This window comes from Protopterus annectens, chromosome 3.part1 (genome assembly GCF_019279795.1).
Source record: "Protopterus annectens isolate FY-2018-M chromosome 3.part1, PAN1.0, whole genome shotgun sequence".
Taxonomy (NCBI): Eukaryota; Metazoa; Chordata; order Ceratodontiformes; family Protopteridae; genus Protopterus; species Protopterus annectens.
Genome location: NC_056732.1, coordinates 1,530,207,550 through 1,530,224,646, shown reverse-complemented (window position 1 = coordinate 1,530,224,646; position 17,097 = coordinate 1,530,207,550). Strand labels below are relative to the sequence as shown.

General features: G+C 38.8%; 1 protein-coding gene across 1 annotated transcript in view; it reads right to left on the bottom strand.

The window, feature by feature from the left end:
• CDK5 (cyclin dependent kinase 5) overlaps positions 1-17,097 on the bottom strand; it is a 650,155-nt gene that overhangs the window by 391,960 nt on the left and 241,098 nt on the right. The window contains exon 8 of the mRNA XM_044067607.1: positions 8,811-8,907. Within this exon, the coding sequence (XP_043923542.1) occupies positions 8,811-8,907 (97 nt within the window). The remainder of the gene's footprint in view (positions 1-8,810; positions 8,908-17,097) is intronic.

Below are 17,097 nucleotides of genomic sequence, written 5' to 3'. Positions count from 1 at the left end.
TACACACCTGCAACAGTAGGAAAGGCCACAAAAGTACCTCACAAATAGGATCCTAGGTCTTAAATTTACCTTAATTTACCTAATCATTCTCAATTTATTTTTCCTTTTTTTGTTTTCATAGCATCATTTTCTGGAATTTTGCATGACTTGCATAACTGCCCCCTACACCCAAACAGTATGCATTGACACTGCCTGCCAAGACAGTAAAGAATCAGAACTAAATAAATTCTACTAAAGTAGGTTGTTGGCAAAATCTTAGCTGAGATATTTTGAAATTGTGTAGGAATGTATTCAATAAAGAAATTAAATGCAATAAAAGTTGAAAAATCTGGAGGACGTGCACAGATGCTGGGGCCATTGCCATTAACCTCCCTGTTATCCCTACCCCTCCCACTACTCTTAACACTATATTGTTATTCTCCATTCACCTATGACCTTTCACTGGCCAGCGGGGCATTTAAATTTATTGTTAGTGTTACATCTGTTTTTTAACACACCCACCCTATGCTTCGCAGCTCTCTGACCTACTAAAACTCCCCTGTCTTAACTCAGATATATGTCATAATCATTTTTTCTAAGTTTTTTTTAAGCAAAAATATTTAAACTTTTTCAAATAGAAAACAAACTTAATTAACAGCGTGTGCACAGAAACATTTGCACATTTTACTCATTCACTGACACCTTTATTCACTCACCTTGCTCTTTTCGCAACCTGGTTCAACCAGCTCCGTTCACCCTTGCTACGCTCGGGCTCAGTCCACTCGCCTACCCTAACCCCATTCCCACTCACCCCACTTTCATTTAATTTATACATTTTGACCACACCCATCTCTCCACCAACACAAATCAGCTGTCTTCAGCACACATACACCCAATAGACACTCCCACATATCTCCTAGAACACTCATTGCCCAACATATTTAAATTCCTTCTTAGAACAACTCTATTATAATATTACTAACTCATATCAAGAACTTACATTTTTCATTTTACTACTATTATTCTACACCTACACTTATCCTTCCTAATAACATCACTACACAATCCACCAACATATCCATCACTTTGCACACACATCCCCACACAACTCTAGCTCAGCTATGTCTTTACTTAATCTGCTATAACCCTCATCTTTCTGGCACAAGCTACATCCTACTATCTCACTATTCCCAAAACATCTCTTCACCACGCCACTACTTGCTCTATCATTACCACGAATATTCATGCTAACATCTACATTCATCCCTCCATATTTCATATTCCTTTACTTCACCTAAGAACAACCCACCCACTTTCAGCAATCCATACCAGCACTCCCATAATAAAATACCACATTCATATTACTAACCTATTCCACACCATACTACAACTTGTATCCAAAATACCCCTTTGTGGTGATGTACACTCAAACCCTGGTCCCATTGCTACATTTAAGCACCCATCAACTCAAATCCCAACCTACAGCACTGCACATCTTTTCAGAAAAACCTCTGACCTACTCAAACATAACATTACCATGAGAAGCATAATGAACAAACTCTCCAACCTACATGCACATCTCTCCCACTACTCTCCTGATATTGTAGTTCTCACTGAAACATGGCTGAAACCAGAAGTAACAATGAATTAATTCCTCCTGGCTACATTCTTCGTAATGATAGAATTGAAAGAAAAGATGGAGGCATTGCTATCCTATTTAAGAACCATTTAAAAAATAATCAACCCTCCATTACCCACTTTAAATACAGCTGAAACACTACTCACTAAACTACACCTGAGCAACAAAAAAAACACTATTAACCTAATTGGCTGCTACTTTCCAGCAGGTAATAATTCTGAAATAGTAGAAACTCTGCTTAGTTGGGCATCTCTGTCACTACTACAAGAGTCCATAATACCAGGAGATTTTAATACTGACTGGCAAACTTGCAACTCCTCTAAACCTACTAACTTCTTAAACCTCTGTGGGTTCTCTCAGCTTATCCACCACCCAACCAGAGTCAATAAAACCACTAAAAGGGAATCAATACTCAATTGGATCTTGTCAGACCAAACCACATTAGTAAAACCGGCTGTCTCCCTGACAGCCTTGGTGACCATCTCCAAACCTACCAAATCAGAAGCCAATCCCACATAGTAAAATCTACCATCTATCAACAAATAAGAAGTAAAACGTACTTCAGCCCCAATAGCTTTACTACTGCTCTGTATAGTTTAACTGGCACCCCCTTAAGAACACTTACCTTGCATGATGCTGTATTATACTTTAACTCAACTTTCCTCTCAATATTAGACCACCACACACCCCCAGAACTATTTGAATCAAATCTAACTATGCCCCCTGGTTATCCAAAGAGACTAGCTCACTACCATATAGCAGAGACAAAGCTTGGGCAAATTGGAAAAAGACAGGTACCAACACTGACAAACAAAAATATCTTGAGCTCAGGAATAAAGCTAAGAAACTAATCAAGACTGATAAAACCAACTATTAATACAGCACTCAAAACAGATATCAGAATAATCCTAAAAAAATTGGACAGCCATAAACAATCTACTCCATCCAGGTAAAGTTGGCACACCTGCTCCTTTCAACTCAGACAACTCAACAAACATAGCAACGAAGTTAAACAAAATTTTCACAGACTCCATTCTAACCCTAGCTGAATCATATTTTCCCCAACTACCATCAAACCAGCCAACCTCAATACCACTGACCTGGGCTTCTCATTGCAACCTGTTCCATTCTCCACTATTAAAAAGATGCTTACAAAACTTAAACCTACAGCCCTCTCTGCAGACAATCTACCAGCTGAGCTCCTAAAGACTGCTAATGCTATTGCATATCCCATAACAATCCTCATTAAGTTCTCTATAACTGAAAGCTTAGTTCCTCACCTCTGGAAAATTGCCTATATCACCCCACTCCACAAAGGAGGCAACTCCAAAGAGCTATCTAACTACTGACCAATCGTCATACTTTCTCCATTATTCAAAATCCCTGAAAGATGTGTTCACACACAAATCTTATCTTTCCTAAACTCTCATAGTTTACTAACTAAAACACAACATGGCTTCAGGCCTTCACACAGCACAACTACAGCTCTTATGCTCTTTACACACACACAGTCAATAAAAACAATGGTAACTATGTCGCAGCCATATTCTTAGACCTCTGCAAGGCCGTTGATACGGTAAACCATAACAAACTCATTGACACACTTGCAGATTTAAATTTGAGCCCATCTACCACTTCCTGGTTCAGAAATCATCTAACAGGCAGTAAGATGGCTACAGGAACTCACCTCTCACTGGGGGTTCCACAAGGTTCAATCCTTGGTCCACTACTGTTTTCTATCTTTACCAGCAAATTACACACAGCCATTCTCCATGCCTCCATCATACAATATGCAGATGATTCCAAACTCATCTGTGCCTCTCATTACCCGGAGAACCTCCACCACCAAACACAATTCTCTTTTCTTGCTGCTGCTGAGCACTGGCTCTCAGATTCACATCTTATTCTAAACCCTAATAAGACTTCTAACTGTATATCAACTGTCTAATGTAATGCTTTACTGTTTACTTGGGGCTTTTTTCCCCGGGCCTCCGCTGAAAAACGATGTGTGTCCAGTCAGACTTTACCAGTTAACAAATGTAAAATAAATAGTAAATAAATAAATAAATTAAACACATGTCCTACATAGACTCAAAAAACTACAACTATTCTCTGTCTCATATCATCTACTAAGAAGCGATGTCTGTTTGCTTACAAAGCCATGTCTGATAGAAATGCTATATCTAAAGAAATCCCATTCCCTCCATACCACATGCTCCAGAGACCTCAACCTCATTACCATAATCAACAGAACGTGCTGGAAGGACAGGTTCATAACCCAGAGGCTGCCCATGCTCTGGAATAGACTTCTCATACATGTCAAGCAGAGCACCTCACTGGCCCTCTTCAAGAGAAATTTTGATGAGTGGATGGGAAATAGAAAGTTCACCCCAGAATCACTCCAGTGGCTCTACTTGATAGAGGCACTGGGAACTAACGTCGGGCAGCACAATGCCAGGGCACTTCCATGGGCTAGGCTTGTAAAGGCTCCAGGGTCATTAGCCTAGTATACACCTATGAACCGAAGAAAGAAATCGGGCAGAGCTAGACAATCATCTTTTTTGGGTGCAGAATTTTTTTTTTTTCAACTTTTTTTTTTTTTTTGCAAATTTGTCTTGGGGATACCAAAATAATGTGAGACTGGTAATATTTTTAAGAGCTCAGTGGGTAGTTCCTGGAATGATGAAGATGTACAATTTAAAAAAAAACTGGTGAATAAATTCATTTTTATGGCAGCCACTTTAGATAATGAAAATTTTAAATTCATCCGTCTAGACAAATCTTTCTGTATACGACAAACAAGTCCAAAAAGTGCTACTGGGGTATGGCTCCAGAGTCGTTGTTTTTGAAATCTTTTTGTATATTTATCTAGCATATTATAATTTTTTTGTTTCAATTCTTATAAATGAGCAGTAAAAATGTATGGTTGAATTTATTTTCACACCTTAGAATAGTGATATCAATTTAATTGTTGCCATGGTTTAAAGGAAAGAAGTTTTCTCTAAATTTAGGCTGTAATTAGAATATTCTGAGGAGTTTAAATAATTCAGTATTTTAGGAATATCTGTGTTCTTTAACAATAATAACATTTTTATATCATCTGCAAATACAATAATAGGCACATTAACATTTGCAACCATGGGGATATTACAATAAGCATTTTATAGCAGTATTAGAAATAGCGGTTCTGTATACAAGTTATATATATAAGGTGAACGGAGACACCTTTGGCAAACACATTGTTTAACTGAAAATGGTTAAAAATGCTCAGATATTCATTTATAGTCCTGCATCTCCTGTATGTGAGTATAGACTCAGGCTGCCCAAAATTCTGCCAGATCTTTATTTTGTAGAACATGTCGTTTATGAATACTTTAATGGTGTTGATAATGTTCCCATAAATTTTATTAAAAGCTTTATAGTACTTCAAATTAGTTTTATGTGGCTTGAAAGATTGACATATCATCTGTCACTGAAGATTTGCTAAGTCACTACATAAGAATCTATGTAATAATTCATCAGGATATTTTTATAATAATCTGGTTCAAAACAAAGCCTAATTGATAAGACTTGTGATTTAAACATACTTCTAATAGTATGACCTGGATGATAATTGTTGGCCTGTAGCACAGAGTTCTTATAAAATGGCTTACAGTATAATATACAGCTCAAAATACCAGCGGGCATTTTGGTTATCCAAAAATTAAACTATAAAACAATGCTAATCCACAGTAAACTCTATGCCCTATTTGTTTTCATTTAGATAAGTAACAATTTTATTTAGGTCTTCCAAATTATATGTCCAAAGGAGTCACTGTACCTGCACCAGATGCCCATGGCATACAAAAATATATTGTGACTAGTACAATAAATCACAATTTCTTCTAATAACCCAAAAAAAGTCTTCATAGGAGCAACTCATCGTAAGTGCAAATAACACCGATTATCAAAATAAAAAATAAAAATATTACTAAGGAAATGTTCTGTAAGACATAAAAGAAAAATATTAAAACCAGGATAGTTAAAGGTCAGATTTGTTTAACCGTTATACCAATTTTTCTAATCCAGCCCAGTATGGAATACTAGTGTATGATGCTTTAACATCATTCTAAAATACACATGAACCATGTCTGATCAATCTGCACTCCTTGGATAATGAGTAAAAAGTCTGTAGAGTTATTAAGCATTGCAAAATAGATTAATGGAGACAAACAATACATTATAAATCTGATAGGAGCTCTGCTAATGAATCTCTGCCCAAGACAAAGGGTCTCCTGGTGCATTTTCAGCTTTATGTATTTTTGACAGAATATTACAAAAATGTTTTCAAATTAATTACATACACAATTGTTGCATGTTTTGTTATCAATAATGTCATTTTCCACAGTTATCCCAAGAAAATTATTTAAAGTTGGCTCAAGCACCATTTTACAATAATATCTAACATCTTTTACTACTAGAAGACTTTAGCTTTAAAATGTTTTGTATCCCAACCACTATGCTTTCCCCTTATTAGCTCCAGAAATAATGTCCTTATTATTCTGAAATTGTTAAGACTAGTTATCTCGTTAAGTGTCAGTTTGTCTCTACAGTGTTTAAAATATTGTTTCCCTATGTAAATCACAGAGAACTTCCTTCTCAAAAGTCATAACAGTCTCATTGATGGGTGACTGATAAACAGATTTTTTAAACTGAAAGTTATACAAGCCTGCATCAGAAGTTGTCTCTAAATCTGTTAAATACTTAAAATTTACCATTTTTGTCTCCAAATTGCCAGTAGTTTAAGATTTCAAGTAATTTTGATGCAAATTAAACATGTTTAAGACAAAGGGAAATTTCAGAAATAGTGGGGTTATCGGACGATTGAAATTCAGATAGGATATGAATGCATATCTACAAAATTCTAGTTGCGGGCACAAAGAAAAGAAAGAAAACTGCAAACTGGATAGGCATTGGAACAGCTTTGGTAGGTCAATGAATGGATTCATCTTTTCTTTGAAGCTAGCCTTGAATTTCTTCACTGAAGCTCTCATATGGTCAGGGACAAGTATACCCAAAATCAGACATAATGCATCACACTAGCAGACACCACGACCACAGAATAAGAAGACTTCCTTCAACTTCAAAAATAAAAATGAAGATATGACATTTGAACTGCTTGCAAGGATACATGTATATATTTGTACATTTTACAAGGAATTCAAACAGCAGGTGCTGGATGGAAGGGGACAGCTATCCGAGCATAATGAAGCAGGGAAGTATACCAGTGACCCACTGAGCACAGTCTGCTCACAGATCAACTGATACTATAAGAATGCATTTGTAATATTTGGCATCAGGGAAGTTATTTACTGAGTCTACAGAATCAGAGAATAATTAACAGGAAATTCTGAGAAGCATAAGCACTCGAGTAATGATGTATCAAAGGAGACCTGACTCCCGCACTCATGGTCCAAGCAATAACGTATGTACAAACAAGGGTTTGATTCTCACATGGGATAACTGGCTAGGTTTAAAATGACCCACAAGGGCAGTCAGCCTAGCACTAACCTATGAACCTATGAACAACCAAGCAACCACAATTTAAACATCTGTAACATATTTTTTAATCAATGGCAGTAGCCATATCCCTGGTGGACTGGCCTTTGATTGTATGGCTTCTTAAGACAGAAGACAATGCAGTAAGCAGTCCACTTAGAAATTGCTTCTTTGGCAACCATCAACCCTTCCTTAGTCATAGAAGATGAACAGCTGTCCTACCCTTTTAAATTCATGCACCTGCTTTATATAAACCTTGGCCTAATGTTGCATATCATATGTGTGTGAAGTGCCCTTTTACCCTGCAAAGAAAATGGGGCAATAAAAGACTAGTTAAAGGACATCCTCATATGCAAGTCACCTGTGGTAACTGGTGAAATAAGCAAATCTCCTGAGACAATGGTCAACCCGTGACCCTATCTTAGGAACTCAAGCACTCACTACTTAAAAAGCAACAATTCAGCCATGTGCTGAAAGAATGAAGCCTGCACCCCTGATATCACTCAAAATATTGTGTTGGGGCTGTGCCTCAGTTGCTCGCTCACAACTGTCAACAGATGAGGGTGATAGTTTAAATCGACTGTTAGAAATGGTGTTTTGCTCAGGATTTGGACATTAACTACAGTTAAAGCTGGCTGAAGTTTTGCACACAGCCTGGCCCTCCTTGTTTCTTTTCTATGTCCTCTCAGCTCCTTCACAGGAATGCACAACAGGACCTTTCTGCTAATTTTTGAAGAGGTTACCTGCTATCACAACTTGAAACTGTGCTCTTTCTCCAAACGATGACAGCTACTACACATGTCCTGAAGCCTTTGGTTACTATGCATCAAACACAGAACTTTCTGCTAATGTGTGCAATTAATGAATCGGAACTGTGAAAGCAGCAAGGAAGAACTGGAGAGCACAAGGCCAGCCATGGCCTATTACTCCTCATGAGGTCCTCAGGATGTACACCCCCATGTGCTGGAGATGGAGATTTAAGAAGTACCAAAAAAAGACTCAAAGGGTGAACACAACTGTAACCCACTAATGAGGGCCCCTTAAAGTAAGATCAGCAGTCCAGAGATAAAATTCACCAAATGACAAGAAATGATAAAGTGATACTGGGGGACAAAAATACATTAACAAAAGAAGCAGATGTGGATGACAAACAATTTTATTTTATAAACCCAGTGGACCATTTCCAGATTCACTCAGAAGTGGAAAAACAAAAGCATAGAATATAACCGATGAAGCAATGCATTCCAACACCAATACAGACACTTTAAAAAGTAATCTACAATTAATACTACTATGTCAACACATTCAATATCCATACACACTGCTAGCTGCCCACACCATGCCATTTTGGAACAGACATTTTGGGTTATAAAACTGTACCATTTAAGGGCTAAACAAGAGGAATGCTGCAATAAATACTTTTCTGTTCTTACTAATAATTTTTATCAGTGACAGTAAGAATGCAAGATAATTAGCATAAGAGTACAACAAATGGCTTACTGATCATGATAAAGAAAAGTACGCTGCCATGGCTGGCACTAACTCATAATGTGGTCAATGGTGAAGCCATTTAAATTGATCCTTTCAGGTGAATGAATAGAAAATAATACCTGTTGCGTCTCTGACATTCCCTGAAACAGACTTACAAACTAACCTGCAAAGATACAGCCAGCGGACCACATGTCAATGGAGGTAGAGTAGAGTTTTGCCCCGAAAAGTACATCAGGAGGGCGGTACCAAAGGGTCACCACCTACATCAAAAACAAAGAGAATCACTTTTCGTGGTTTTTAACCATCAGTACAATGTGACACCTTAAATAAAATACAGCGAAAAGAAGAGAACTTCAGTCCAGTCCAGGCATCTAAAAATGATCTCATCTCCCAAGACAGATGCATCAATCAATACAGAAACAGAATTCTCACTTGAATAAACAGACTACTACCATAGCACTACAACTGCAGATACAAGTCTGTTTTTATTACCATTACTTAAAGCACACCCTCGCCATTAAAGGTTTCTTTTCTGACAACCCCCAGTTAATGGTCCATTTACCTTTCCCTGTCCCAAGAGAGCTCCTGCCTTTTTTATTCATTCAGCTACAGCCTCAGGTCACACTTTCTTGTACATCTGCTACCGTTCACAAACTTTACTCTCCAAACAGAAAAAATGGCTTGGCTATTCTCCTGAGATCAATTTCAAATCATGCATTAATTCCCACCCATCCACTCTCAACCATTAAGTTAACAAGTCTCCTATCTGTGAAGCTTTGTATGATATCAGCAAGCATTCTCTCATACTTTCACTGGCCTTATCTTCCTAAGATACTTTCAGTACAGTGCTTGCCTCTTCCTTTTCCTTTCTTTTATCCCTCTGCATCTCAGACAGTGATTTACCCTACATGGCCAGCCTATTACAATCTTCTAGGCTATTCTATAGGTGAAAGTTAAGCAATCACGGCACAACATAACATTCCACCTGCAAGATTGATTTATTCATCACATATCTTTACTAATTTAAAAAATCTATGCAAAAATGTATGCATATTTTTTCAACCAAAAATCTGAACACTTGTTATTTATTTTAAAACATTTTCTTTAATCAGTAACAAAGAAGCCAACATCCCGGCAGACAGGTTCAGTGCAAACTTCACCGCCCTCTCACCCCCAAAAAGGCCCATAACTATACCAGAAGAATGTAGTGCCCCTGAAATCACAGACACTCAGGTTAAAACAGCCCTCTCCAAAGCCAAAAACACAGCATCAATGGGACCGGACGGTGTCCCAGGCTGCATCCTACACGAGCTCAAAGATGAACTAACCCCTCACCTAAACACACTGTTCAAACTCAGCCTCTCCACAGGCTACGTGCCCACAGAGTGGCACACAGCAACGGTTATTCCGCTCCACAAAGGTGGAGCCACAACAGACCACGGGAACCATCTCCCTATAAGCCTGACTAGCTTGGTCTGCAAAGCTATGGAGCACATCATCATGGAACTCATTAACAGAGACATTGGGAACCTCCAAAAACTGGACCCTACCCGCTTTGTTAAGGGCAGATCATGCCTCCTAAACCTGGTGGACTTCTTTGAGACAGTTACCAAGGCTATAGATGAGGGGAAAGGTGGTCCACACAGCTTACCTAGACCTCGCAAAGGCCTTCAACACCATTCCCCACTCAGGTATTATAGACAAGCTCACGAGACGGGTTGCCAACTGGCTAACGGACAGAACCCACATGGTAAGAGTTGCAGGAGCTAGGTCTGACTCTAAATCGGTTACAAGTGGCGTTCCCCAGGGTTCAGTCCTAGGACCTTCTCCTGTTTAGCATATACTTCTCAGAGGTACAGACAAGCACAGGAGGACTGTGGCTGACCAAGTTCCCAGACGACTGCAAACTAGGGGCTATAACTGACTCTCCGGCTGACACAGACATCCTCCAAAAGGGTCTCACTGAGACAGATACCTGGTGTCAAAACCATGGCCTCAAGCTAAATGCCAAAAAGTGCACAGTCATCCCCTTTGGAAAAAACAAAGTACCCACAAACTACCACATAGGTGGCAGCCCCCTAAATTTGGAAGATGTAATAAGGAATCTGGGGACCTAAGTAGACAGTAACCTCTCCTTTGATAATCACATTGCCAAAGTGGTTACAAAATCCTTCTATGTGGCCCACCTAATCACAAAAGGGTTTGCATCCAGATCGAAAGAGGTCATTGGGCCCCTCTATGCTTCACTCATCAGACCCATCATAAAGTACAATGCCCCATTTGGGATGTACCTTACAAGACACCTGCAATAACTGGAAAGACCAAAGAAGTACCTCACCAAGAGAATCACTGGCCTCAAGCAGATGCCCTATGAAGCTCGACTGAAGAAACTCCAGCTGCACTCGGTTGCATACCGCCTACTCAGAGGTGATCTCTGCCTGACATACAAGGCCATGTCCAACCCAGAATTGATGGACATGCTCCACCTAAAGAAAAACATATCCCCTCGAGCCACACGCTTCAGGGATCTAAACCTCACCACAACAATAAACAGGACGTGCTGCAGGGACAGATTCCTGTCCCAGAGACTTCCCATGCTCTGGAACAAGATTCCAATCTACATTAGGCAGAGCTCCTCGCTAATCCTCTTCAAGAGAAACCTTGACAAGTGGATGGGAAACAGAAAGTTTACCCCAGGGATCACTTCAATGGCTCAGCTGGACAGAGGCACAGGGATCTAATCTAAAGGGCCGGCGAAAGCCAACACATTCCGGCTAGGCTTATAAATGCCTTTGGGCAGACAGCCTAGTACCTACCTATGAACCTATAAGAAGGATGCAGTAGTACAAGTGTACGGAAACTAACTTTTTTATAAGCCTGTTCAAATAAGCCACAGTACAATTACAGACAAAAAACTTTGAAATATAAAAAGCTTATAACACAAACTAGTAGCACAGAACTGTACGACAGAAGATGGATATTTTCAGTTACATAGTTACTCAAAGATGATGAATGTGTTACATATTTAAATTCTAAAGTTGGGGATGCAACACGGAGTTCAAAAACACACTGGAAAAATACAGTAAACTCACAGATAAAACTGGCAAAACACTGAGGAAGACTGCAGATTTCAGATGTATTTCATCTAAACAGAAGCATACAAAGAAAGAAACAAAGCCAGCAAAACATCAGTTGTCTACATATGCAGGCTGGCAGATAGATCTGCATTATTCCAGCTTTTATACCAGTAGGACTATGAAAGAAAAGTGAAGAACTGTGACTGGTTCTCCTGTTGTAGAAAACATGTCAAGGCAATTACAATACACCTGCTATATTCAAAGGCTGACTCCTCAAAACACTTAGGTTTCTCAACACAAAACCAATAATATATGCACCATTATATATACCTATTATTGCTCATCATTAAATGAATAAAAAAAACAACCTGTAAATGTCAGTGTGAATCAACAACGGTTTACGGTCACTGACATGCTTACAGCTACATGGATGATCAGAGCTAAGTCTTCATGCATAAGAACTGAAATTACTAGCCATCTCCAATACAGAGCAATTGTCAATAAAACAGGAATTTCATATATGTAGCTTAGTTTGTCTTAACTAACTCTGCAAAACTGTTTGTCTACACTAAATTGAAGGGACACTGGGAAATTAAATGTGAGATAACACCTGTGGGAAGGGTTATTTGTAGTTGGCCTTTTACTCTAAGAATATAGTCTGTAACCCTAATGCTGAAGATATACCAGGTTTAACAGTTTTGTTTATTCAATCTGTTATTAAATGTACTCTTTGAACACTATTTTTTGTTTCTGTTTTCCCTGCTCTGTGCAGTACTAGTTTATATGCTTTGCAGACTAATTATAAAGTATGCCTTCTACTACAAAATAGTACTGTTACTTGCCAAAAGTATTATGGTTTCTTGGGCACTTCAGAGATGAACCATCTGTGTCACAGTTAGCATTCCATCCAACTACTTTATGAAGTCAGGCTCTGAATTATCACCCAATGATAAACAATCACTACTGTCATTCTGTTCTAGTCCTACTTGTTCTACTGCATCTGATAATGTGGACAATCAGACACTCAACCTATCATCAGCCCTGCAGTTGGGATATGGGTATTATTTCGGATTGGCTTGCCTCCAGCCTTTCACAATCGACCCAGGGGCAATGTCAGAAGTCAGTTCTCCTCATCCTACCATAGTAATCTCTAGTGTCCTAAATGAGTCCATTCTGGATCTTCTGTTATTCTCAGTGCATACCCTTTCACTGTAAGAATTCAGACAGTCACATCTCTGGTATCAGTGCCACACAGATGATAAACAACTTTACCTCTATTCCCTCAGCAGAAAACAACTGTTGCAGACTTTCTTGGTGATAACTAAGAATGCATCAAAAACTGGACAATTAGTAATTATCCAAGACTTATCACTTCCAAGAGAGTGTCCATGGCTAACACGGGTCTATATTAATTCACAGAAAGATGTATTCCATGAATATGTCTTCATCGATCATCAGCCGATTAAATTCATTTCAGTGAAATGCAGAATTTTTCCCATGGTTCAGAAACACTTGCCCACCAACAGTCAGGAACACACAACGTACTAAATCAAATCCACCCAAATGCAAGATCACACGACAGTCGGGAAAAGGAAAAAGTTGAGAGGTGATGGCCAACTGTTTCTGAACCATGAAAAAAATTACGTGGTTCGCTGAAGTGAATTTCGGCAGCTGGTGATCGATGAAGACATATTTGCGAAACATGTCTTTTGATAAATTAATGCAGACCAGGCTAACACAGCTAAATGTTCCTCTCTTAGGCCTACCAACTGTTTTACTGACAACATGCTGGACTTTGTAGATAATGTGAGAAATCTTAGTGAGATTTTTGACAATGTCGGAGGAGGTGTCAGCTGTAGTCAAAAGATAGTTTCTATTTACAGAAAACAGCTTCAGCATCTTCCCCTCTCTCATGGCCTTTCCATGGTTATACATGCCCTGCTCTCTTGCCACCTATACTAAAACATTTCCTACACCTAATACTTTGTAACATAAGGCATAATCAATTACAGTTGGTGCAGAACCCTGCAGCCAAATTACTTACAAGTACTCCTAGCTACCTTCATATTACTCAGGTTCTGTGGAGTGTGTGGCCACTAATCCAGTCCCTTATAACCTTTCAAGTTCTAATACTGATGTATATTGCCCTACACAACCAAGAAACATTAACAAAAGGGGTTCTCAGTCCCTTACAGCTAGGGTAGGCCCCTTGCAAATCCTCAGAATGGTTTGCTGGAAGTTTCTAGACTATGGATGAAGATATATAAACTTCAGTCCTTCTCCTACAAGACATCATGTGTCCAGAACCTCCTTCTCTAATGATTAAGAAAGTCCCACAGCTTGACTGCATTTTTTAAGACATTTCCAGACTACAGATGAAGATATCCAAACTTCATTCCTTCTTCTATAAGACATCATGTGTCTGAAACCTCCTTCTCTGTTGATTAATAAAGTCGGACAGTTTGCATTTTTTTAAGACGGCACTAAAGATCTCTCTTTTTACTTTAGTCTTTGACCAACCATGACTTTTACTGCTTTTATGTATTCTAACTTTTTTCATTATTTACTGACTTATTTATGTTTGTTTACCAGAGTACAGCACTAATCAAATATATAAATGTAAGGCCGAGCCCAGGTTGCCAGGAAAGAACTAGCACATAAATTACATACAAACACAGATAAAAAGGAGTACAATCACATGAATTCATTCAGAAGTCAAAATGGAGCTTTGTACAAAGCTCAGTGACAAATAATACAATCAGTATTATGAGCAAATTGGAGAAAATTAAATTAGACGGATGAGCAATAAGGAGAATGAGTGTTATTTACATACTTGCGCTACATATATAGCCAACACTAGAGGAGTTAGACAGTTAAAGTCACATAATGAAAGCTGGTGGGGTATGTAGATGAAATTATATGATGTAAACTGGGATGAGCCACTAGCATTCCCTTTGTTTAGTACAGTAGGTTTTAAGGTGGGATCTGAATTTAGAACCAGTAGAAAGGTCTTTGAAGTTGGGAGGGAAGTTGACCAGAGTAAAGCAGCTAGGAGAGAAATATTTCCTCTAAAATGCACTTTTTTGGACATATTATCTAGTTTTATTTTGCAGTGGTTTGCAACAGGAGTCATTGTCCAATAAGGAACAAAAGCTAAAGTAAAAAAAAAAAAAATTAAGAAATATCAGCAAATTGATTGTCTGAAGCCAATGAGCAAAATGTGAAATTGGTGGCAACAAGCCAACTAGATGTGGAAAAAACTTGAAGAAACTCAAGGTGGTAAATCCTAAACAGAGGACCTGAAGGTCTGACTAAAACGCAACTCCCAACAACCAACATCCAGAATGACAGCAGGTACAGTATCAGCAGGTGGAGGTTAAGAACTACAGTGATGCAGACACATCCACAACTTGATCCATCACTGCTTTTCCAGATAAGCTTTAGGGACTGAAAATCTTTAAGACAAAGCAGCCACTAAGGTAGACAGATAAAAAGTGATAGCCAGGGTCACACACCGGCAATGATGCAAAAAAATTATTTTTACCTCGTGGTGCTTAGCAAACATGGAAAAGTAAAAAATCCATAACATATGTTCAAGAAGGAAAAAAAAGGATTTAGACTTTATTTTGGCATTTTCTTTATTAAACGGCAAGGGCACACATCAAGCTACCAAATGGGTGGGATTTGAACACTATCAGTAAAACCATGATGAGTGCCTGGGTGATACCCTCATTGTAGCCCACTCCTACCTGCAATATGAAGGAATGATAGGTTCAACCAACTGCAGAAAAAGCAGATGGTCAAGAGGCAACAGGGTAGAAACAGTAAGAAAAACCCTAGCATACTTATCACTGACTTACTTTATATATTATCAGCCCATTTCAGTTTTTCCCCAGAACTTAAGGGGGTATGATGTCCAGTAGTATGCACTGTGTGTGTGGGGGGGGGATGGGGTGGTACATTCAGAAAGCTGCTATGTAAGGTTCATTCTGTACATGGTGTTCTGATGACCACAAATACCTTAGTATTAAGCTGACCAATGTTAATCTACAAATTATCTCAGACAAGATGTTTTTATGGGTTAACCGCTGGCATTATGTTAGAAACATTTACTGATAGGATGCATTGTGGCACCCTTAAAATATCTGTAGCTTCCACTCCATTTTGTGTATTCAGATATAGATTAATCACCTGAAGTGGTTGAGAAAATTGTTTGGGATGGTAGGAGAGTCCACCAAACTGTAACTGTAACTCCAGCAATTAAGTTATTCTCAACTGTTTGAAGTATAGCTGGACCTTCACCCTGAGCCATTTATCCAAATGTGACCAACCCCCCACAATATGAGCACAAAGAGACAAACCCTCTAAATGATAACACGTTATGGTTTTTTTGTGGTGTTCTAGTAAGCTATGAAAACATATGGAAATCTGGCCAAATGTTTATCAGATCTTTCAAGCTCTGAAAAGATTATAAATAATTGTCCCCACCACCTGGTATTGCAATCAATGATCCTGATACACAGGTGTACAGTTTGAAATGGAAAATGTTCTAATCTGAGAGGTTACTTGGAAGAAGGAAATCTACCAGTTGGTGGATCTTTCCCAAAGCAGGGAAGGTAAGTTAGCATTTGCTTCTCTCCAAAACATACAGAACAGATGGTGGCCAACAACGATGGACCACTGGAAATGTATGACATTTGTTTGTTTGTGTCTTTCGGCTTTTCCCGGTTAGGGGTCGCCACAGTGGAACCCCGGTCCGCTAATGATTGGTAGAAGATTTTTACGTGCTGAGTTACCAGCTCTGACACACAACCTTCAACGAAGGTACGCCCCTTCACGCATGTCTCCACACAGAAGATGCTTTAGCTGAGAATCGAACAGACGTCTTACTGTGAGTCGATAACGTAATGAGGCCCTCTATAAAGGCTAAATAATCCATCATTTCCTTCCCATAAGGCATCAGTTACTTGGGTAAACAAGGTAGTTAATAGATACAAGAAGCTGTACTTCTCACAGCTTTATCAGGTACTGTTACTACCCAACATAAGGATAACAAGAGAGAAATTTGAGGAAATGTAGGTAAGACTGAGAGAGAGTGAGTAAACTAATTCCTCCCTCCTCTTACAGTAATATATACAGTAATATAAACAACTCCACAGCTCTACTTACATTTACAAAACAATGTTGTTGCTGCCAGCAAGGGGAAACTCAACTCTAAAAAAAATAGTACACAAATGGACTTCAGTGTGGCCCAAAAGTACACAGGATATAGTATGATCTACATCTCTGTGACACACGCACCTTGGTACTGTCAGCCAGTGAAAAAGTTCTAGCAAGACCTAATCAATATGTCAGCCTTTTTAGGTCCCTGAG